Here is a 23,429-nt window from a genome sequence, read left to right as displayed (position 1 = left end):
ACATTTGTCTCTCTGGTTCTCATGTAGTCTTGGCCATGCACGAGAACGTCCTCAAGTGTCCCACTCCTGGTTGCACGGGAAGAGGCCATGTCAACAGCAACCGTAGCACCCACCGGAGGTAAATAAGAATGATCAAGAATAATCATCTTCCATTTTGGAGAGTCATTAGATTGTCGGCGATTGGCTCACTCTATTTGATTGTCTTCCCAGTCTGTCGGGCTGCCCCATCGCCGCTGCGGTGAAAATCTCCAAACCTCAGGACGAAAGCCTGAAAAGCAGACAAACGCCCGATCGCTCGCCGAGGTACGCGCCGTGCCAGCCGACATTTAGGGAGGGGGAGAAGATACGTAGTGGGGGTTGGGGGTTCTTGTGCAAGTTAAGCTGTGCAAAAAAGTGATAAACACTCTTGTTGTGTTTTATTGAGCGATCCCTACAGAACATGCAGTCTGTCGCAAGCTCCATCCACTCGATTAGGAATGATAAAAGAGCAGAACTCTTTGTTCCCGCTGGATTTATCACGGGCAGGATGCCCACTCCCGCTATATTAATTAGTCTGGCAACCTGGCCGCCGCATCCACGCCATCAAATCCCAGACTATGTGTACAACACCAACAAAAAAAAAAAAATTTGCTTGCGTTTACTGTGTTTTCTGAGCCCCAGCCGTTTGGAATTTTCTTGTCGCACCTGGGGTCGTGGGTCTGCTCCAGAAACGTTCAACTGAGCTAGTTCAACTTTCAAGGATGCAATAGTGCAAGAATAAAGTTGCGATATTCAGAGGAATAATGTCAGCATTTTAGGAGGATATATTGCAATAAGCCTTTATTCAGTTCAAGAGAACAAAGTCACAATGTTTGCAAGAAATAGTCAGATTTTTACAGATTTTCACAATTTTTAAAGGAAAAATATCAAAATATCACAAAGATGCATTTGTATTATAGATAACTGAGACTGAAGATAAAAATAAAAATGTCATTTTATGATGTCACTTCTGCTGTATAATTTTGTGCGGTGAAAATAGTTGCATTATAATGAGAGGAAGCTTGAAATATTAACAATTGAATTAAAACGATTATTAAAATATTATGAGGAAAATGTGGCCTATTTACGACAACATTTTAATTTTATTTCATAACTGTTGCATCAACAGCATTAATTCCTCGACTGTTTAAAAAAAAAGTTTCCCAAAACAACACTAAACATCACGTGAGCCTCATCTGCCCTTTGTTCCGTCTCCGCTCGCAGGGTGGTGGGCCTGGTCAAGAAATTTGACCTGAGCCAGCTCAACTACCGCCTGGCTCACCCGATGGCCGCCCTGCAGAGCAGCCTAGCCAAGGACATGGACAAGTACAGTCGGATCCGCTTCGACTACGCCAGCTTCGACGCACAGGTCTTCGGAAAGCAGCCGCTCAACGGCGCCGGCAACGATGTCGAAGTCTCGCGCCATCCCGACTGTACGTTGACTCACAAGAGCGAAAACATATTTTGTTTGATTTAACCATATTCAGAACTTCTGTGACTGAAAAGCAAAGCGTTGAGAGTCCCTGTTATCAAATTACGCCAATGCAGTCAATGAATGGGTGAACGACAAATATCATTTTTGGGGTTACCTGGAGACCGATGCACCACTTTAATGAAGATATTGCTCAACCAATATCTTAATTGAACATCACGCTATGCGCTTAATGCTCGTTAATAGCGCCACATGCGCCCTTTTTGATGGTTTGTCGTCCAGCATCTTATTACTACATTTGCTTGGAACACCTGCTGTCTCTGCAACTGAATTATTCACCATCCATTTTTGTCATCTATTTCTCGATTTAAAAAAAAAAAAAAAAATTAGCACCCCAGCAGTATCATCCTGGCTTCCTGGCGGCTCCAGGTGGCCGCTTGCCTACCTCCGGTCAGCACAGCCCACCGCCGAGTCACTTGAAGCAAGAAGACGGCGGCCCCCAAAGCGCCGCCACGGCCGCCATCCTCAACCTCTCCACTCGCTACCGACACGGCGGCGAGACGGCGGCCGCTCGGCCCCTGGCAACCTCTACAAAGGTAATCAAATCAGACCACTCGGGGGGAAAAAAAAAAAAAAAAGAGGTGTTTAATGTGCTCATTCGAAAGCAACTCTGATTTGTGTATAAAAAGGGAAGACATCAAAAGAGAGATGTTGGCAAAGACTGAGAGCTCAGGTAGCAAAAAATGACAAATAAATTAAAAAAACAAAAACGAGGGCGCCTCATGCTTAAATGTACAAAATTCTCATCTTTTAACAAAAGCGATTTGGACATTGGTTGGCCTGGTGTTGAAGATTAATATCCGAATATTAAGACATTAAAGTGAGACTGAAATGCAACTTTTGAAACAATTTTTTAGCTCCACCATGTGTTTGAGCCGCACACGGTCGCCCCCCCCCTCCCCAAATTCGTCGTCAAGACATTTCATACTTGGAAAAGTATGCGAGGCGGTTGCGCAACATCACCAATGGCATCACCTTCCATACTGTACGATGATGATTCAAGGCTGCCATTGCACACCTACACCGTCTTCAGCTCCCTGGCCCGCGACTGAGCTGACGAGTTGCCTCACCCCCTCCCCTCCCACCACCGCCACTCAATGTCAATGAATTAAACAGTGTTAGCAAGTTGATCATCTGCTCCCGTTTTGCAGCTTAGTTGTCTTCTCTGCGGGCGCAGAAAATAAAGAACAGCTTTCCTGTCTGGAAGGTTTGGCCGAGAAGCGCTGCCATATTTAGAGGGCTATATGCAACAACATATCTGCATATGTACGGTACACTCTCGAATATGGCGCCCCACGCTTTCGGTACTTAAAAAAAATTATATGACTAATTTTCATGTCGTACCATCCAGGACACGCTGGGATTATTCTATTCGACCCGTCCAAAGAAATGATTCAAAATGATTCAAAAATAAAAACACAAACAGTACTTGGTTGAGTTTTTTAATTTTATGAAGAAAATAGGAAAAAAGAGGAAGATGACATAGAAGTTACACCTTAAATTGCATTTTTGCAATTTTATTCTTTTATGACGACTTTTTTCATTGACAAAACCCGTCGTGATTCGACATTACGGCTCGTCAAGTTTAATCAAACATGTTGGCTCCGTGGTAATTGGTTGCTTTTCATGGGAAAAGGAATTTCCTGTGCTCGTGTTTCGTTGCACACAAAAAAAAAACACATCTGTCAACTGGGGAAATGTTTTTTTACTGTAAAGCTTTTGAATTTTTGCTTTAATAATGATGACCTAGAATCTGACACGATACACATACATTCATACAACCCCCCCCTTCTGCTGCCATCTTGGTTGTGTGTCCTAGAAAACACATTGACACAGCTGTCAATGTAAAAACTACATGTAACACACACGCAGATGAGTCATTATTATTATTGTTGTGTGCCTCACACTTGACTTGATGTTTTGATTTTTTTTCACTCTTCCTGCAGGACATGCACATAGAGGTCGATGAAAACGGAACCTTAGACCTGAGCATGAAGAAAAGTAAGGAGAGCGTCCATCCCAAAGCGCCTTCGGACGAGCAAGCGCACGCGGAGGCGCTGGGGGCAGGGGCCAAAGGTTGCGGCGGCGTTCTGATAAGCCCCGCCTTCTACCATCAGCTGTGCGATAGGGACGCCTGGGACGGCCCCGTCCCTCTCAACTTTAGCCAAGCGCACGTTTTACATGACGAGGTAACGTCCTGTCAACAAAAGGTGGAATGACTTGTTTGTTAAAAAAAAAAAAATCATAATATTAGGATTTTATTATCATAAAATTGTGAAGGTATTTTCTTAAAAGTACAAATTTACTGTCACGGAATTACAACTTCATGATCGTTAAAATTATGCATTTTTTTTCATGTATAATTACAACTTCAGTTATTTAATTATTGAAAAAAAAAAATCTTTTCTCAATCATCCAGGGGTACCTAATGATGTTTTTCAATTTTTTTACATGAATTCTTAAAATATTTAACAGGTTAGCAAGTAGCTCAGCAATAATATAAATCTTATTTTGTCTTCTGAATCCATTAACAGACCTATAATATCAAAAAAGAAAAATAATCCTGCCATTAAAATATATCACATGTACTTACCAGTTCCCTTTTTTAAACAAAGGCATCATTCACAAGAACTTGCATGCTCATTGGCCTGAATGTTTTCTAATCTGGGCTTTAAGGCTTTTGTTTTCTTTTAATTTCTCTCATTTGTTGATGATATCCAGCACATGTGACCTGCTTTCTTTCTATACAACATCTGGTGACTCCTGTCTGGAGTGAAGGGGGGGGGATCCATACATCATGATAAATATCATCTGGATTAAGTGTAACTCTAAATGGATGTATGGTTTGCTAGAGTATAAATATCGTAAAGCATAATCTCTTAGCCTCGCACTCTAACCCCGAGGTTTGTCTTTTAAGAGTATTATTGTGCCAGGGATTGATTAATTAGTAAATTTCAGCGATATCATGTTGTCTTTTTTTGGGAAAGCAGGAAGAATTGGATCAAGTCAGCATGGAGGAGCAACACTACCAAGGCGAGGCGGGCATGCTGAAGGCCAAGATGCTCCTACGAGAGTCTAAGAAAGAGCTTCTGAGGTACGTCGGGGTGTCAGAAAACAACTTTGCTCAACAGAACCGCCGTGCCTAACGTGAGCTTATCTGACAGATGGTGGCTCGGAATAAATAGGTGACTTCCCAAGGCTTTAAGCGCGCAAGACAGACAGACAGACGTGCAAAAGTTTTAGGCCACCGTGAGCTTTTAGTCGCAATGACCTTTTTTTTTTTTCCCCAGCACACACGCAGTTAGCAGGTGACCCAAAAAATAGATCAGCACAAAACTTTGGAGCAGCAAATAAATGTGTGTGCATCACGTTGTAACTGGTATGTCCGCAGGTTCATGTGGCCTGAGAGGGAATGTGTCACTTTGAAAAGTGAGTTTTTTTTTTTTTTTTTGGTGCCTCTACTAGATGGAGTGCATGCTCTGCAGAGCCGCGTTAGTAGGACCCTTTAGTTTGGACCCTCACTGACACTAGCGGACGTCATTAAAAAAAAAACATGCGGCTTTTCTTACTAAATGTACTAACCCCACTCCACCAGCCTGCCTCCTCTTCCTCCTCCTCTTCCTCCAAAGGGAGGCTTCTCCGCGTGGTCGGCAAGTCGTCCTCCTAATGCGTGTACGAAATGTTGTGTGCCCTCCCGCAGCTGTCCGACCCCGGGCTGTGACGGCAGCGGCCACGTGACGGGGAATTATGCATCGCATCGGAGGTAATTGATCACTCTCTCATTAGCATTGGCCGACACCTAGCATGAGACATCACACATGCTTTCCTTCTAGAAGACGTGACCCCCCCAAGAAAAAACACTTTTGTCTTATTACACAACAATTTGAACTCACTCAATTCTCTCCAAAACGATGACTATGTGTTGCAACTTCAATATCTTTCACTTTTTTTTCTTTCTTGCCCTAAATTAACTTTTAGTCCAGTGGAGCTAATTGACAACAAACCTGAAAGGAACTCTGGGCAACTTTGCCCCAGGGGATTGAAAATAAAAACCCAGATTACAACCACTTGACGGATATTTGCAAACAAATAAAAGCACGTATGTGCGTTTAAGATGCTTGAATGCAGCGGTGTGATCAAAGAGTGCACTCTTTATCCTCACCGCAGCGTTTCTGGATGTCCCCTGGCTGACAAGACACTCAAGTCGCTGATGGCAGCCAACTCTCAGGAACTCAAGTACGTATTTAAAACGCGGCCATGGTTGTTATTGTTATTGTGGTGGTTGTTGTTATTGGAGGACTTGACACCTCAGAACAAGCTGGTTCTGCTCCGCCCTTCCCTTGCCTCTCTGTAGGATGCATATTTTTTTTGCCATGGTACTTAGCAGCAAGTTTTTGGCATTTGCAGCGGCGGTTATTTGCATGATGAGAATGTTGTGCGTGTGTGTGTGCGTGTGTGTGTCGGCTGCGCAGGTGCCCAACACCTGGTTGTGATGGATCCGGACACGTGACGGGGAACTATGCGTCGCACAGAAGGTAGCCATGGCCGAGGGGCTGCGGAAACACGCACGGCAACCGCGAAACACATTTGTCGGATGCGTGACATGGGAGCAGATGGTGAAAGTCTCACTCTGTGTCGCAAACACGCTGTACTTTTTGCATCTCACTTCTTGTGCTGTTTTTTGAATTGATTTATTCGGGGGAGACCAAACGGTCAGAATGTTACGAGAAGTCGACATAGGCATGCAAGCGTTTTCATTTGTTTGGATTTTGGACTAATAATTACAATTTCTGTATCATATTACCAATAAAATGACCAATTTCATCTCAAATTCCGAATATAAATTGTTTTCTCATAGATTTTACTTTTGTCATGTTATGTTACATTTTGCTTCTAAAAATCTTTGTGAAATGAAGTGGTGTAAAACTGAGCAAGCAACTATGTTCCAGTTAGCATAAGCTAGCTCTGTTAGCTAACACTTGTTTATCCGACAAAACTCGGTGCAGCTCTGCTTACCTTTGACCTTTGCCATGGGGTGGAGTGATAGGGGCGTCGCATTTATGAGGGATGCAGGCATTGCTCCATGGCAATGTTGTCCGGCTGTTGTCTGAAAAGGGCTCTGGATCTTCACTCAGCCTAATTAATCATGTTATGAGCCAAGACGCTAGTTTAATAATCTTGTAAAATAGGCAGATTAAAAAAAATAGGAGAGGCAATCCTCAGACCCAACTGTTTGTATATGAGTCATTGAAAAGTAGCCAACATTTTTGGGGTAATATGTCCCTTTAAATGTGCTGTTGTTCTTTTGCAGCCTGTCAGGATGTCCACGTGCCAGAAAAGGAGGTTTAAAGCTCACCCCCAGCAAGGAGGACAAAGATGAGCAAGAGCTTAAGTAAGACATTTCTCGCTTTAGTCGCTCTTGTTTTGCTGGCTGTCACCAAAAAAAAAAAAAAAAGTGTCACGCTTCTACAGCCTTTGCATACCTGCGGGCCATCAAGTTGCACAAAGAAAATCAGCAGCTTTTGTGCTCACATTAGTGAATTACTTTCCCAGGATTAGTGCGCTGTGATGTGTTTTGTGGGATTTGAAAGAGAATATCAGGCTTATCATTCGCTCGCGCGCTCGCTCGCTCACCCGCTTTGAGTGCTTTCTTTGTAATTATGTGAAGAAAACGTCGCCGGCGGCCTCATCGTCCAAAACAATCATGTAATTGACACGTGAGCCTTTGTGGACCTGTACATCTGGACGCAGATTTTTAATTACTAATGCATCAGCTTATAGGCATTAAACGGGTATGGATCTCGTACACATTAGGGGGGGCCCCATATGGCGCCACCCTTTTGGGTCTACCTGTGTGTAGTTGTTTGGTTCATCACACAATGTTGCAAAGTGGTACACCCACTTCAAAATTGATATTTTGTGCAACCACTTGATCAAATAAAATTGAGAAAATTCAACATGTTGTTGTCAGTGTACAAAGCAACAATTTACTTACTGTACAATGTCTTTATTCTCAGAAATAATAGTTTCTATTTGTAAATGTGTGTTTTTATAGATGTATATAATATTTAACTGACTTTTTATTCTCTTGCAATTGGGCAGCTTTTTTCATTCGCCTTAATATTTCAGCTATTGCTTCTAATGCTTGTAACATTACAACTTTTTTCTTCTTAAATCAGATTTGCATTGTCAACATTGTCAATTTATATTTTTAAAAGTTCATCTTTTTCCTTGGATTTTTTTTCATAAATTTCCCAAGCTTTCATGAAAAAAGTGTCTTTAAAAAATAGAATTTTTTTATTCTTGTAATTTTGCCAGCTTAGTATTTTTTTTTTATAGTACTAAAATGATTACTTATTTCACTGTTACGAAGTCAAATTGTGTAATTGGTGTCACCCCATTCCTGAACGACATGTGACAAAACAACAACAACAAAAAACAACCCTGTAAAAGCAACTCTTGATGAAATTCCCGCCGGCGTGCTCCCATTAAAGTTCAGCGTGGATTAGTTTCTTGCACTTAATGCGATTATTTGAGTCCATTTCCAGTTTTGGCCACTTCTTTTTTTTAATCAGCATTTGGCTGGATTAATCAACTTAATGGTCAACGGATCTTCCGGTCCAGTTATTGAAAGAGATTGTTTTAATGATCTCGGACTGCATTTCACTGCAATATATATTTAAATACACTTTAGATTTTTGTTACTGTGGTTGGACTGGGCAGCATTGGGTACACCCGCATAAATCCATTTTACAATGGAAATAATGTTCCCTTTACAATGTTTATTATTCACTTTCATTATTTATAAAGTGCAAAAGATTTCTTTCAAATATTATTAATTTATCCTCGTAAAATAATGAATCCTCCAACTTTACTCTGGCTTCTTTTTTCTCATGATATTACAGTATGATTTTTATGAACTTTATTCTTGTATATGTTGTTGAAATATTGTGATTTTTTTTTTATCTTACACTAAAGCTAAAATGAGCGCAAAATTGGAGAATACCCTAAAATCAATTATCTAGTGTGGCAACAGGGAAGGTGGGGTCCACGTAAATTTTAAGGTGGCCTAGTGCCCCTACTGGCCCCCTTCTAGGTCCGCCAGAGTATCTACCCCCCAAAAAGTATCGATTTGTCTAACTCGAATGTCGGTTTCTCTATCAGGTGTCCGGTGGTTGGCTGCGAGGGACAGGGCCACGTATCGGGCAAATACACGTCTCACCGCAGCGCCAGCAGTTGTCCGCTGGCCGCCAGGAGACAGAAGGAGGCGTCCCTCAACGGGCTCCCCTTCGCCTGGAAGAGCAACAAGCAGGAGTTGCCTCACTGCCCTCTGCCCGGCTGCAACGGCCTCGGCCACGCCAACAACGTCTTTGCCACGCACAGAAGGTAAAGCTCACTTTCATGAAACAATATGATGACGACGGAACGGCTGGCTTTGTGCTAAATGGTCCCATTTTGAATCAAAAAGTTTGTCAGGATGCCCGCTGAATGCTCAAAGTATCAAGAAGAAGCACTCTGAAGAAGAGATGATGACCATCAAACTGAAGGCCAGCAGTGGTAAGTTTACACACACACACATATGGTATTATTAAATACAACAAATGAAGATTTTATTATGATTGTGTACTTCCAATAATCCTGGCATAAAATCTACATTTTTTTTTCCTTAAAGGATTATTTACCAATGAAAATGTGCGACTTTTAGGCATTGAAAACAAAGATGACGCTCAACATTTGGAGCACGACATTGAGGAACTGAATGAATCCAACATGCAAATGGAGGCAGACATGAAGCAGCTGCAAACGCAGGTAAGCATCAACTCCTTTGCGCAGAAAGGAAAAGCGGATGACGTGAAGGCATTTTTTAATTTGACCTCTTTTTTTTTTTTTTTGTACCCGAAAGCAGATCTCGTCGATGGAGTGCAACCTGAAGAGCATCGAGGAGGAAAACAAGATGATGGAGCAGCACAACGACGGCCTCCTCAAGGAGTTGGCTCGCCTCAGCCAAGCGCTCATCAGCAGCCTCACCGACATCCAACTGCCTCAAATGGTACGCGCACGTATGCTCGCTAGCTAACGTGGCGCTGAAATAGTAACGCGTGTTTTGCTACGCAGGGGCCCATCAGCGAGCACAACTTTGAAGCCTACGTGAACACGCTGACGGACATGTACAACAAGTCGCAGCGCGAGTATTCGCCCGAGTGCAAGGCCCTGCTGGAGAACATCAAGAAGGCCATCAAAGGTATCCACGTTTGAGCTTTTCCATCCGGCCGGCCGGCACGTGCGACACATCAAGGTCAAAGGCCGCTTTGAGAGACGGCCACGTTTGTACTGCTTTTCACTTTTCGTTCTTTGATCCTGCTGAGATTTCCACTCCTCTTGCACTTGCTTTTCTTTTTGATGACAGCTGTTTATTATTATTATCCATGATTATCGATATCCTATTTGTCCATTTATTTCATCATTTAATTCATGTGCATTTAGTTCTAGAGTTGTAAATGATTGAGAAATCCCCCACCCTCCAAAAAAACCAACAACATTCCAATTTGGTGGCGCACGTGTTTTAGTTATCTCTCCGTTGAAAAAAAATTAAAATACTAGTACACCAAAAGTGAAGCTATTTTTATGAAGTTTTTGCTTTCTTTATTGGAATGTGAATGTATGCTAGATGATGTGATAACACTGCAATGTCACTCACTGTACTGTACCTTTTTATTTATTTATTTAATTATTTATTGGAATTTAAGCAGCAAAAACATATAACAAAAATGTACTTTTTCTCCATCACTATCAAATATGGTTATTATAAAACACACACACACACACACACGAGGTGTGCATGTCGGACGTGCCTAAATGTATATGGATCCGTTTCAAGCAGTTTAAAAATTAACAGTACTTTGTTTCTGTTTGTGCTAGGGCAGTATTACGTGGATGGTGTCTCATTTAGTCACACGGTACAATTATTTTCGTAACAGGAGGACAGACGTTCCCGATGACTGTTTCTGTATCTCAGTAGCCGACTGCGAGATGGAGACAAACAATTGTTTACGTTTTGATCCTTTTTTGCAAGCATTGTGAGGTCAAAGCAAACACAAATGCTTAAAAAAAGCCTTAACAATCCTTTACTTAACACACTTGGTATATTCTTGTATCGCGTGGGGCAGATTTGAATGGTAGCTACTTAAAAAAAAAAAAAAGGCAAGTTACATTTTTGTTTCATTAAATTTCATCAAAAAAGGAAATTAAAAAAAATCTTATTGTGTTGATAAATCGGTTGTTTGCACTTTTGTATTTCAAAATACTTTGAAGCAGGGGTGTGGGCTATGCTGTTCTAAAAATAAATGCAACCCCACAAATCTTTATAATCTTATTTATTACAATATCTATTCATTTTGCATCATTTTACACACATTTATTTTGGCCCTCAGGTTTTCCAGCCCTGCTTTAAATTTTTTTTGCTCTCAATTCTGATTCCCCCACAAACAGCAATGCACAACGTTTAATTTCTGTCAACATGTAGCTTATCTATTGCCATGATAAAAATGAAAATAAAAAAAAGTGACAGCAGCAGTAGACAGAAGCCAAATTATCCCAGCGCCGCTCCCATTTTATCCAAATAATGTTTTTTAACATGATCCTAAAAATGTTCAAGCCTCAAATGTAATCCTTTATTTATATTTTCTTATATTTAATTCCTACCACACGCATTGTTTGCTCAGGAAGCTCTGTGAATAATATTTATTTATCCCCCTACAATCTTCCTGTTAGTATTTGATGTTTTGTAATGTGAAACGCTTCTTTTTCGTGGAACGATTATTATTAGTATGATATGAGATTGTATTGTTTTGTTTTGTTTTTTTTCTTATCGGATGATGGCATACTGCTTTTCATTTTCTGTTGAAGTAGTTTGTACATTCAAACTTACTTTTACGATTTCATAATTTACACAAAACAAAAAAGATATGCGCTGTGTTGTACAGTTTGTGTATGGTAGAAATAAACTTTTCAAACTGTTTTTTGGGGGGGGCTAGTGTGTTTCTTCCACGTGTGATTTCAACTTATCCAGGCATTAATTGCCAGAGATAAAAAAAAAAAGCCTTTTGGGTTAAAGGTGAAACGTTTCCAGGGAACATGCGTCCAGTTGCCTCATTCAACCTTTGCGTGTTACCTTGTGTGTTAGCACCCCCTGGTGGTTAATAAGCAGCATTACAACCAGATAAGTTAAAGTCCCAATGATCGTCACACACACATCTGGGTGTGGTGAAATTTGTCCTCTGCATTTAACCCGTGTGATTTTGATCCATCCCCTGGGGGAGAGGGGAGCCCCCATTTCAACCCCTTACACTGCTCTACAAAATATATATATATATTATGACGTCACGCAAGACTTTTTAACACGTCCTCTGCCTGATGAAGTTTTTCTGTGGTGTCACAGAGGCTTGAATTGAATCAATCTGTTTGATTCTGTATTGTAATGCCCTTTAAAAACTCACTGTTAAGCATTTAAGTCACCAAATGAGGGAAAACAAACAAATGAATCACCTTTAATAGGACAACCTAGAGTAGAAGTCGTCCCTTAACTGCATGCCGCATAAACACATTAAATGATGACATTTTGCCTTCACACAAAAAACGATGATAATGACCATCATGGGCTCGGAAATCAATTTTGAGCTGACTCTTGAAAAATTCTTAAAGTGCAATAAAACGAGATAGTTAGAAATTATAGAACAGCTTTGAATACCCCCACCCCCTCGTAAATACAACCATCATTTAGAAACTGCATTTTACATTAGATAGATAGATAGATAGATAGATAGATAGATAGATAGATAGATAGATAGATAGATAGATAGATAGATAGATAGATAGATAGATAGATAGATAGATAGATAGATAGATAGATAGATAGATAGATAGAATTAGATCAGATTAAATATCCTCTACACACGCATTCACAGGATGATATCAAATGCACGCACCTTTATCGGGCAAGCGTTTCCACTTGGCTCCCTGTGGACGCGTCCGCGCACCACGTGACGTGCTGTGTTTACATCCTCTCTTCTCAGCTGTTCCTTCCACCACCCCGACAAAAGCAGTCGCTCCTTTCCACTTTCTCCGCCTGCTTTCATCACAGACAAAATAACAACTCTAAAGCCGAGCTGTAAATGTTTCCTGGAGTCTCCATGAACCGCCGCATTGCACCCATTAGACGGCAGTGACTAAATGCGACACGGCATTGTTGTGAGTATTGTTCCGTTTGTTTACACGCTAACAGGTTTTTTTCTGGGTTGAAAGTACAACGTTTGGCGATCTTAGTTTGGTGTTATGTGGCTGTTGCATTTCTTATTTCTAGATGTGAAGTCGAAGCAAATAGGGGAGGGGGGCATCCTCTAAAGCTGCTTTGTGTGTTTTTGGTGATGGCGCACTCAGGCCCTCAGCGCTAACTGTAGCTAGCTTTATCTTTCTGCTATACTTCAGGTTAGCCGTCACTTAAGCCAATTTTAAATGTCACTTCCTTCTTTTGTCGCTGATTTAAAAAAAAAAAAAAACACGAGCTTGAGTAGATCACTCGGTTTGTTGTCATGGCAAATAATGCGAGTTTAAATGCTTTGTGGTTGTTATGGAAAGCTCCTTTTTTTGCGATCCGGTTGACCTAGTCTGTCGCCTCTTAAAAAGATTTGGGTTAATCGCACTGCAGAGAACTGGCCGTTTTTGCTGCGTTTGTGCTTGAACCAAAAGCTGCATGAAAATGCAGGACACACAACGCTTTTTGTGTTGTTTGTATAACCAACGACTGCTTCGCCATTCACTTCACACAGATGTACTGAGAGAAACGTAATAGCCGTGATTAAAAGGCGCTGTGTGGTCGACATGGTGGTATGAACGCTGTTGTTGTTTTGGCTTCGTCGTCGCACGGTGTGGAACAAAGCATCGCGCGATTCGATTGGCCAAGAGGTAGTTGTCTCCGTGGCAACTGTGCCACGTGATTAGCCGACGCACTGATTGGCTAATAAGGTTGTCACTCAAATGGAACCCGGAACAACAGCGAACTCTAAATTTTACGTGACAATTTTTACATAAATGAAAACATTTTACCAGCACTATTTATAATGTCTTTATAGCTGCCACACCACTTTCAAACAAATCAAATTAGTATTGTTTTATTGATCGAAAAGCAGTTGGAAGCGCACACGTGATCAGCTGTTACGTTGATGGCGTTGTTTAACGAGGCCACAAAAAAAACATTCGTATGTAAAGAGATTAGACTGAAAAAACGGTTTCAACACGCCTTTAATCCTAACAATGTATAAATTATAGTGTTTGTGTCATTTGATCAACCTGCACACTGATTGGCTGTGTCATTTGATGAACCTGCACACTGATTGGCTGATGACTAGAAATTTGTAACCATAGAAACCTAGACTTATTGACAAAACAAAGCGAGACTTAATCCTCCCCAAGCTTTTCTGATCAAAATCGATCACATTGTATTTCTGTTGATGGAAACCAATTTAAAATTCCCACACTTGAGCACTCTCATGCTTTATTAGTTAAATTAAAGAGATGTGAGAAGGGCTCTCATGGTAATTAAAAATATACAAACTGGTTGTACTGCTCTGAGGTTAATACAAGCCTAATGCAATCTCTCAAGGTGTTTTCACAGGGGAAGTCCCCAATACAGACAGTACCTGTTGGCATGTTAAGGTGCTAAATAAAAGGTACTGCTTGGTCAAATCTACTTGCGTGTGAAAATTATGAATTAATCAGTTGTTATGTTGCTGTAAGTTATATTCCTGCTCTGTGGTCACCGTCACTTTTCTTTTGGGACATTTCTGAAATTCCGTGTGCTGTGTGACGCACACTGAAACACCCGCAAAAAAAAAAGAAAAGTCACACGAGCATGTACTGTCGTAGTATGTGAGAGAAGCCTTTTGGGTGATCTGTGGTGTTAAGTTTGATGAGAAGATCTCGTGTTTCCTAAGGATCAGTTCTGGTTGCACCCAGTTGGCTTCCAACCTTTTATTACACGCGTGGGTCAAGTGAGGACATTTTATCAGCTGATGTGTCGGCATTCCACCATGGTGCTGTTTGCACCATATGGTTGAAGTGATGTTTTGCTCAGGTTCACAATTGGGATAGATGAGTTTTTCAACAAATAATTCAGGAGTTCCCTCCTAAAAAAACAGCAAATAGGTGACAAATCCAAAATAATATGCAAGGTCATTGTACATGAAAATACAAAATCAGGCCCTCCAGCCTTCAATTTGCAGGTGTATTAAGACCCTTGTGGATTTTCTTCTGTAAGACTGCAGTGGGCCAAAGGCACTTTCTTTCCACACGATTGTGCCTGACCTACTTTTCGTTCTTTGCACCGCAAGTGACTGAAAATGACCAACCGGAGCAGGCAGAAGGAAGGGAAAGTTGACAACACGCAGCCGCTGATGGTGAGCAAAATGGATGATGATGCGCCGACATAGAAAATGACCTCAGCGCAGGCCGAGGCCTCCCCTCCCGCTATCGAGTCGCCCCCGAATGTAAATTTCTGGGCTGAGTCAGACGCAGATGCTGAGGAGGCATAGAGGAAATTGGAGAGGAGTCTTCCCTCGGGTGCCCTCACCAATGACGCGCATTCGCTGTGGGGAAGAGTGGGGCGCTATCAAAGCTCTGTAACATCATCACACGCTGATGTTGACTCCAGGCGGTGGTGTCATATGACTGATTGTCAAGAAACCGCAAGAATATCAGGTGTTTGCCATGGACTTATTGCAGGAAACAAATAGGAAGTTTACAAATTGTAATTTTGTTGAGTTTTGGGAGTGTGGGGAATCTATCATCTGTTATTCTGTAAAAGACTCGACTATCCTGTGTTGAAGGTTAAAACGGTAACAGTGTGATTTGGTGCCCTCTAGTGGCGGCGTCTTAGTTTCAAAGAAATACAGTCAGCAGTCTTGGGACCTGGCTGGTCGGTGAATAGTGACAATCCACAAATAATAGATTTTTTTGAGGGTGGGTGGTTGTCTTTTGTAAATTCCTGGAATCCTTTGGGGGGGGGAAAAAAAGCAGAAACAAAACCGTTTTTTTTTTCATCCCATTTGCCTCAGGTCACTGGCCGCCCGGAGATGACTATTGCGTGAGGAGCGACATCAGCTGGATCTTTTCGGGCCCATAACAGTTTTTGTCGGCATGGGGGGAGCCGTGAGTGCCGGCGAGGACAATGACGACCTCATCGACAACCTGAAGGAGGCGCAGTACATCCGCACGGAGAGAGTGGAGGAAGCTTTCCGCGCCATCGACCGCGGCGACTACTACCTGGACGGCTACCGGGATAGCGCCTACAAAGACTTGGCGTGGAAACACGGCAACATCCACCTGTCGGCGCCGTGCATTTACTCTGAGGTGATGGAGGCGCTCAAGCTGCAGCCGGGACTTTCCTTCCTCAACCTGGGCAGCGGGACAGGCTACCTGAGCACCATGGTGGGCCTCATCATCGGTAAGCTTGGAACAAAATCAGCAACAAATGACTATAAACATTCAAATGTGTTTATTTTGTTTGTTATCTTTTATTTTTACGTGGCAATTATGGATAAGTGTTGTTTTTTTCCCCCTGCAGGTCCATTTGGTGTGAATCACGGCGTGGAGATCCACAAGGACGTGGTCGAATACGCCAGGGACAAACTGGACAGTTTCATAAAGACCAGCGACAGCTTCGATAAGTAAGAGTTGAATTTGAGAAAACTCGAAAACCTGATGCGCTTGGAAAAAAAAATGTAGGGACACATGAAGCCATCTCTGAAGCAAAGCTTGCTCACATAAAACACCAAACTCTTGTAACTTCTGATTGCACCCCTCCCCCACTTGCAGGTTTGAGTTCTGCGAGCCTGTGTTTGTGGTCGGAGATTGCCTGGAAATCTCCACAGACAGCCACCAGTATGATCGCATTTACTGCGGGGCCGGCGTGGAGAAGGTTTACGAATATTACATGAAAGTCCTGCTCAAAGTCGGCGGCATCCTGGTGCTGCCTATCGAGGATCAGGTGAGACTGGCGCACGCTTGAAGAGCAGCGCACGGATCAACGATTCGTGGCCACTCCTTTTGGGTCCCACTGCAATAGCTGAAGAGGACATCTGGCATAAAGCTTTAATGGGCCCATTGTGGCAAATTTGGCACCGCTAATTATTACAGCCCCTCGACTCGATATGACATTACCATCCTTGCGTGATGAGGGCGTGTGCTTTAATTGTATCTTGATAGCGTTTATGTACAACGCTCGCATTAGCAAGCATTTATGCAATCATAATGCACTTCATCGCCTGCTTCAGAAAAAACAAGTCCAATGAGCTCAAGAGCTAGCATACCAGCGCTACATTAGAAAGACAAAAAATGATCGAAAATGTTGTCATTTCACTTTCATTTTTGATTAATTGAAAAAAAATTCATCTATTTTTTTTGTTCCACAGCTGACCCAGATCACCAGGACGGGCCAGTGCACGTGGGACAGCAAAAACATCTTGGCTGTGTCTTTCGCGCCGCTGGTCCAGCAGAGCAGAGCTGACGGCGACAAACCGGAAAGTGTCCAGTTGCGTGAGTTCCTCCCAGTCTCTTCACATCTTTTCAAGGTTGGAATTTTATAGAGCAGATGTGCGCAAGGTGACTTCAATGAGCTGATGAATTTATTTGAGGGAGGTGTTTATTTGTGGCGTGATTGAGGTCACAGCTGTCACACAAACAGGTACAGCGCACAAGAATAAGCGTTGAACCACATGCTGCTTCACCAACTCTCAACCATCCTCGTAGCAGCGGCCGAAACGTGCCTTTGTGTTTGCGTCCCTGTTTGTCCTCAGCCCCCGTGGCGGTGCGCACCCTCCAGGACCTGTGCCGCATCTACATCCGCCGCACCCTCCGCGAGCTGGCGAGCGTCGGCGATGAGGACGGCCAGGGCCGGCGCGCCGGGGCTCAGCGGGTTCCCCAGAAGCGCAAGCGGCGGCACTGCCGGCGGCGCCGCATCAACACGTACGTCTTTGTGGGCAACCAGCTCATTCCGCAGATGGTGGAGAGCGAGGAGGAGCACGGCGACGACGAGCACAAGGATGAGGAGGCCAACGTCCAGGAGGAGGAGGAGGACAAGGAGGAGAGGGACCTGGGCGAGGTGGAGATCCTCAAGCAGACCAACGTCTTTAGAGACCACATCTTGGCTCTCCCCTTGCCCGAGTCCCTCAAGGAATATTTGCTCTACTACAGGAAGAAGTGACGGAGGCAAGCAAAGGTGCGCGCGTCGCATTATTCCCACACTTTCTTGAAGGCGAAACTCCACGCCACACTGGATGATTACGTTGACATTCTCGTTTGTATATGTTGATTTTCCTTTTGGCTTGTTTTCTATATAAAACGCGCATACTATGAAAATGAATTCAGATGAGGTCAATTCACTGGAACCTCCAAAGTGGAGCACAATGCCCTTTGAGAGTCAGGCATATAGTTGTTCTGATTAACGTTTATTCATCTGTTCCCAGGTCGTGAAAATCTGTAACTTTACACCGTGACGTTGAAAAGGGAAAACATAATGTGACTTCCTCCCACATTCCAAAATCAGACTGAAAATTAGGCTGAAAACTAGCTTACCTGGAAGGATTCCGGATTTCAGAGGGCTGGAGATCATGGTTGCAATCGTTTTCCGTGTTGCATGACAACGACAAAAAAGCCAAAGAAAACGCATCCTACGAATTTTTTTCAACTTTAAATTGTACCGCTTTGGAGGTTCTACTGTGTGTGAATGATTGCTAGAAGTAAAGCTTTTTTTTTTTTTTTTTTTAATTTCTCAATCAAAGAAGACTGATGGGTTTTTCTACCTAAGAGGTGTCATAACCGATTTGTTTTTTTCTACGGGGGACACATTTTAACGCAACCTTTTCTAAAACAGGGGCGCTGACTTGACGTGAGGCGGTTCAGGTCGCAGCAGGCGGAGCGAGAGCCTTCCGTGAAGTGTTATTAATGCATGAACACACTTTTACACGAGGAGTGATTGATTCATTCACGCCAATCAATTGCGACGAATCTGAAGTGATTTTAGCTTTTCTATTGAAAGCGATGCAAATTTCAAAGCCTTTTTGTATGTATAACAAAGCACCTTATTGTGGTTTGGGCTGGGATGTGTGTGTGAGTGAGTGTGTGCGTGTCGGGGGGTGGGGGTGGTTTTTACAGCAGACTTCTAAAATATGAAATGTACTGATAAAATTATGATTCGTCTGCACCACTTGTATAGCGATGGCGTTTTTTTTAAGTGCCAACGTCACATTTAGGAAACAACATTCCACGTTTTTTTGTTTTTTTTTTTCCAGTCACACGTAATCTGACTTTTATTTTTATTTTACTTTGTGACATTTAGTGTATAAAAAAAAAAGATGCTGAAATGAAAACTATACAACTGTACATATATGGATAGTCTCTACAGTCTCTTTTTGGGTTTGTCGTAGCACCTTCTTGCTGTATTGTAACTTGACACTGGCAACTCTGTACCACCAAAACGTCACTGCTGTCTGTTCAATAGATGAATATGTACAATAGTCTTCATTGATGACAAATATTCTTAGAGAGGTGAGAAAAAATGCTGATTATTATTATTCGTTTTTCTGTGTTACGATGAGTTGACTTTCCCCCCCCCCTCCCTTTGTTTTACTTTCATTGGAAAGTTTTTAAAGTGAGCAATAAATTGTTCATGCCACCTTTGATTTGCATTGCGGCCATTAAAACTCTCATGAAAGGATTTCGGACGACACCGGAACACAATCCATATTGTGATGCTGGTTGACTTCAAACACTGTATGAGAAAACTAGAATAACATACAGGTTAGGAGATTTTGCATCTTTGACTTGAAGGTTCCACTGAAACGAAGCAATCGAGCCAATTTTGGGATTTGGATGCAGAGCCAAACAGCATCAATTTCTTGGAGCGTGGATGCGTGTGCAGTTCATTTATAAAATGTGTTGTTTCTCTGTGGATGTTTGGCACCAGAATAAAAGTCACAATCACAAACTCCTGCCTCTTTTCATTTAAACAGCAGCGTCTCTGTTGACATCTTGAATCGAGAGGAGCGTTAAACCCTACTTTGAAACCCTAACTCTAGTATGAAACCCTACTTTGAAACCCTAATCCTAGCTTTAAACCCTACTTTGAAGCTCTGACTCTAGTATGACACCCTACTTTCAAGCCTTAACCCTATCTTTAACAAGGGAATCACACGGACACTCCATTAGGTACACCGCATTTTCAAGTGTACGTAATAACAGGCCACTTTATTAGGGAAATATCATGGTCAAAGGTCACAGGTGTCAAGCTCTAGTCCTCAGGGCCGCGTTCCAATATGTTTTTCAAGCTACCCTCGTTAAGTGCACCTGCGTGAAAAGTTTTAGCCACTTTCACGTTCTGCAGGAGCTAAAAGTTTTCACGCAGGTGCACTTAACGAGGGAATAACAGGGACACTCCATTAGGTACACCGCATTTTCAAGTGTACCTCATAACAGGCCACTTTATTAGGAAAATATCATGGTCAAAGGTCACAGGTGTCAAGCTCTAGTCCTCAGGGCCGCGTTCCAATATGTTTTCCAAGCTACCCTCGTTAAGTGCACCTGCGTGAAAAGTTTTAGCCACTTTCACGTTCAGCAAGAGCTAAAAGTTTTCACGCAGGTGCACTTAACGAGGGAATCACACGGACACTCCATTAGGTACACCGCATTTTCAAGTGTACCTCATAACAGGCCACTTTATTAGGGAAATATCATGGTCAAAGGTCACAGGTGTCAAGCTCTAGTCCTCAGGGCCGCGTTCCAATATGTTTTCCAAGCTACCCTCGTTAAGTGCACCTGCGTGAAAAGTTTTAGCCACTTTCACGTTCAGCAAGAGCTAAAAGTTTTCACGCAGGTGCACTTAACGAGGGAATCACACGGACACTTCATTAGGTACACCGCATTTTCAAGTGTACCTCATAACAGGCCACTTTATTAGGGAAATATCATGGTCAAAGGTCACAGGTGTCAAGCTCTAGTCCTCAGGGCCGCGTTCCAATATGTTTTCCAAGCTACCCTCGTTAAGTGCACCTGCGTGAAAAGTTTTAGCCACTTTCACGGTCAGCAAGAGCTAAAAGTTTTCACGCAGGTGCACTTAACGAGGGAATCACACGGACACTCCATTAGGTACACCGCATTTTCAAGTGTACCTCATAACAGGCCACTTTATTAGGGAAATATCATGGTCAAAGGTCACAGGTGTCAAGCTCTAGTCCTCGGGGCCGCATTCCAACATGTTTTTGAAGATTCCCTCGTTAAGCGCACCTGCGTGAAAAGTTTTAGCCACTTTCACGTTCTGCAGGAGCTAAAAGTTTTCACGCAGGTGCACTTAACGAGGGAATCACAGGGACACTCCATTAGGTACACCGCATTTTCAAGTGTACCTAATAACAGGCCACTTTATTAGGGAAATATCATGGTCAAAGGTCACAGGAGTCAAGCTCTAGTCCTCGGGGCCGCATTCCAACATGTTTTTGAAGATTCCCTCGTTAAGCGCACCTGCGTGAAAAGTTTTAGCCACTTTCACGTCCTGCAGGAGCTAAAACTTTTCACGCAGGTGCACTTAACGAGGGAATCACACGGACACTCCATTAGGTACACCGCCATTTTCAAGTGTACCTCATAACAGGCCACTTTATTAGGGAAATATCATGGCCAAAGCTGAACTGAAAGTGAAAAGTGCCACACCCGCCCTCACCCCCACCTCCTGATTGGCTGGTTGATCTGTGACGTCTCACGGACACTCCATTAGGTACACCACCATTTTCAGGTGTACCTAATAACTTTATGCATTTTTTGTACGTGTCAAGAATGTGTATTTGACTACTTGCTCTTTATTTTGGGGGACACCAACACATATTACACAACGTAAAACACATTTATTGTCACATAAAGCAGTTAACCAAATGTCAAATTTTTCTTTTCATGTCCAAAAAATAAAAACAAGGAATAAAACACCAGACAAGTTTTAACAGGTTTTAATGTTTATTAAAATAATAATAATAATAATAAAAGTAAATTTCAAACCAGCAATCTAATGTGAAATTGCAGTAGATATACTGGATAACAATATTTAGGCGTATATATGCATACACGTTATTTTAGGTGTTATAAAATAAAGATTACCCAAAAAGAAGCATAATCTCCCCGTTGTTGCATAACGGCGCATCCCTTCATGCAATAAAGTTTGCCTTTAGCTTGGAGAAAACGTACATAAAAGTGGTGTTTCAGTGAGTGGCTCTTTCTTTACTTGGCAAATCGACATTTTGGGTTACATAGTTCACGCCAGGAGGGAGACGCAACCCGTTCACTGACTGATCCGTTGATGCACGGGGGGAAGGAAGGCAGGCAGTTCACTCGTTCGCGAACGGGAAAGTCCGGATTGGTTCCCTCACTGATCCGTTCTCGCGACCAACTGGAAATGCAAATCACTCACTCACTGACTCGTTCACTCACAGAGCTGTTCAGTTGGTGAACGGGAAATGCAATCCACGACTCGTTCGTAAACGGGAAGTTACGTCATTTGCTTCTTCCTTTTGTTTTACGGCGAGGTGGCACCAGCTTCAATGCGCATTACCGACACCTACTGGTTGAAGTCATATGAACTGAAAAAAAGAAAGTGATTCGTTCACTCGCGTTCACTGGAAAAAAAATTCGTTCTTTTAACCCTAACCCAAACTGATTCTAAAGATTCAGTTCACTTAAAAGAACTGGAATGTACGTCACTACTGTAGAGCGACTACTCCTTGCGCACACTCTTACAGTGATACCGCCACTCCCACCTACTGCAGTGGATGTCTAATTATGCTTTAATCTAGTACAGCCAAAAGAAAAGCATGTTCCCTGGTGTCACACGCGCCCCCCTTGGTCTCCCCCCACTATTTGAGAAGCACTGCCCTAACCCTAGCTTTGAACCCTACTTTGAAACCCTAACTCTAGTATAAAACCCTACTTTGAAACCCTAACCCTAGCTTTTCTTTAAACCCTACTTTGAAACCCTAACTCTAGTATGAAACCCTACTTTGAAACCCTAACCCTAGCTAACCCTACTTTGAAACCCTAACTCTAGTATGAAACCCTACTTTGAAACCCTAACCCTAGCTTTAAACCCTACTTTGAAACCCTAACTCTAGTATGAAACCCTACTTTGAAACCCTAACCCTAGCTTTAAACCCTACTTTGAAACCCTAACTCTAGTATGAAACCCTACTTTGAAACCCTAACCCTAGCTTTAAGCCCTACTTTGAAACCCTAACTCTAGTATAAAACCCTACTTTGAAACCCTAACCCTAGCTTTAAACCCTACTTTGAAACCCTAACTCTAGTATAAAACCCTACTTTGAAACCCTAACCCTAGCTTTAAACCCTACTTTGAAACCCTAACTCTAGTATAAAACCCTACTTTGAAAGCCTAACCCTAGCTTTAAACCCTACTTTGAAACCCTAACTCTATTATAAACCCTACTTTGAAACCCTAACCCTAGCTTTAAACCCTACTTTGAAACCCTAACTCTAGTATGAAACCCTACTTTGAAACCCTAACCCTAGCTTTAAACCCTACTTTGAAACCCTAACTCTAGTATGAAACCCTACTTTGAAACCCTAACCCTAGCTTTAAACCCTACTTTGAAACCCTAACTCTAGTATGAAACCCTACTTTGAAACCCTAACCCTAGCTTTAAACTCTACTTTGAAACCCTAACTCTAGTATGAAACCCTACTTTGAAACCCTAACCCTAGCTTTAAACCCTACTTTGAAACCCTAACTCTAGTATAAAACCCTACTTTGAAACCCTAACCCTAGCTTTAAACCCTACATTGAAACCCTAACTCTATTATAAACCCTACTTTG

At 42.4% G+C, this 23,429-nt stretch overlaps 2 protein-coding genes across 9 annotated transcripts in view; both read left to right on the top strand.

Annotated features, from left to right (window-relative positions):
• st18 (ST18 C2H2C-type zinc finger transcription factor) overlaps positions 1-11,528 on the top strand; it is a 39,227-nt gene extending 27,699 nt beyond the window's left edge. For 2 of the 6 annotated variants that reach the window (XM_037276207.1, XM_037276203.1), the window contains 15 exons: positions 28-118; positions 211-303; positions 1,243-1,451; positions 1,841-2,046; positions 3,457-3,699; positions 4,498-4,604; positions 5,211-5,273; positions 5,678-5,746; positions 5,983-6,045; positions 6,822-6,902; positions 8,675-8,896; positions 8,979-9,067; positions 9,183-9,319; positions 9,414-9,560; positions 9,626-11,528. In XM_037276207.1, the coding sequence (XP_037132102.1) occupies positions 28-118; positions 211-303; positions 1,243-1,451; positions 1,841-2,046; positions 3,457-3,699; positions 4,498-4,604; positions 5,211-5,273; positions 5,678-5,746; positions 5,983-6,045; positions 6,822-6,902; positions 8,675-8,896; positions 8,979-9,067; positions 9,183-9,319; positions 9,414-9,560; positions 9,626-9,766 (1,961 nt within the window). In that variant the 3' untranslated portion in view covers positions 9,767-11,528. The remainder of the gene's footprint in view (positions 1-27; positions 119-210; positions 304-1,242; positions 1,452-1,840; positions 2,047-3,456; positions 3,700-4,497; positions 4,605-5,210; positions 5,274-5,677; positions 5,747-5,982; positions 6,046-6,821; positions 6,903-8,674; positions 8,897-8,978; positions 9,068-9,182; positions 9,320-9,413; positions 9,561-9,625) is intronic. The other 4 variants (XM_037276204.1, XM_037276206.1, XM_037276205.1 and 1 more) reach the window with 4 other exon arrangements.
• Positions 11,529-12,516: 988 nt separating this feature from the next.
• On the top strand, positions 12,517-19,547 carry pcmtd1 (protein-L-isoaspartate (D-aspartate) O-methyltransferase domain containing 1). 3 transcript variants are annotated; one of them, XM_037276037.1, is made up of 7 exons: positions 12,517-12,757; positions 15,619-16,007; positions 16,128-16,230; positions 16,379-16,550; positions 16,975-17,098; positions 17,359-17,780; positions 18,435-19,547. In XM_037276037.1, the coding sequence occupies exons 2-6, from the start codon at positions 15,701-15,703 to the stop codon at positions 17,763-17,765; spliced, it is 1,113 nt and encodes a 370-aa protein (XP_037131932.1). In that variant the 5' UTR covers positions 12,517-12,757; positions 15,619-15,700; the 3' UTR covers positions 17,766-17,780; positions 18,435-19,547. The 3 variants fall into 3 exon arrangements, with proteins under 3 accessions (XP_037131932.1, XP_037131931.1, XP_037131933.1); XM_037276036.1 differs by having other exon boundaries at positions 17,359-19,547; XM_037276038.1 differs by lacking the exon at positions 12,517-12,757 and adding an exon at positions 14,217-14,235 and having other exon boundaries at positions 17,359-19,547.
• The last annotated feature ends 3,882 nt before the right edge of the window (positions 19,548-23,429 follow it).

This window comes from Syngnathus acus, chromosome 17 (genome assembly GCF_901709675.1).
Source record: "Syngnathus acus chromosome 17, fSynAcu1.2, whole genome shotgun sequence".
Lineage (NCBI taxonomy): Eukaryota > Metazoa > Chordata > Actinopteri > Syngnathiformes > Syngnathidae > Syngnathus > Syngnathus acus.
This window is presented reverse-complemented; position numbering and strand designations above follow the sequence as displayed.

Excerpts from the sequence above, each read along its gene's own strand:
- pcmtd1 (XM_037276037.1), top strand. The coding sequence starts at position 15,701 with ATGGGGGGAGCCGTGAGTGCCGGCGAGGACAATGACGACCTCATCGAC. Across the intron at positions 16,231-16,378 it reads ACCAGCGACAGCTTCGATAA|GTTTGAGTTCTGCGAGCCTG; the intron begins GTAAGAGTTGAA and ends CCCCACTTGCAG. Across the intron at positions 16,551-16,974 it reads TGCTGCCTATCGAGGATCAG|CTGACCCAGATCACCAGGAC; the intron begins GTGAGACTGGCG and ends TTTGTTCCACAG.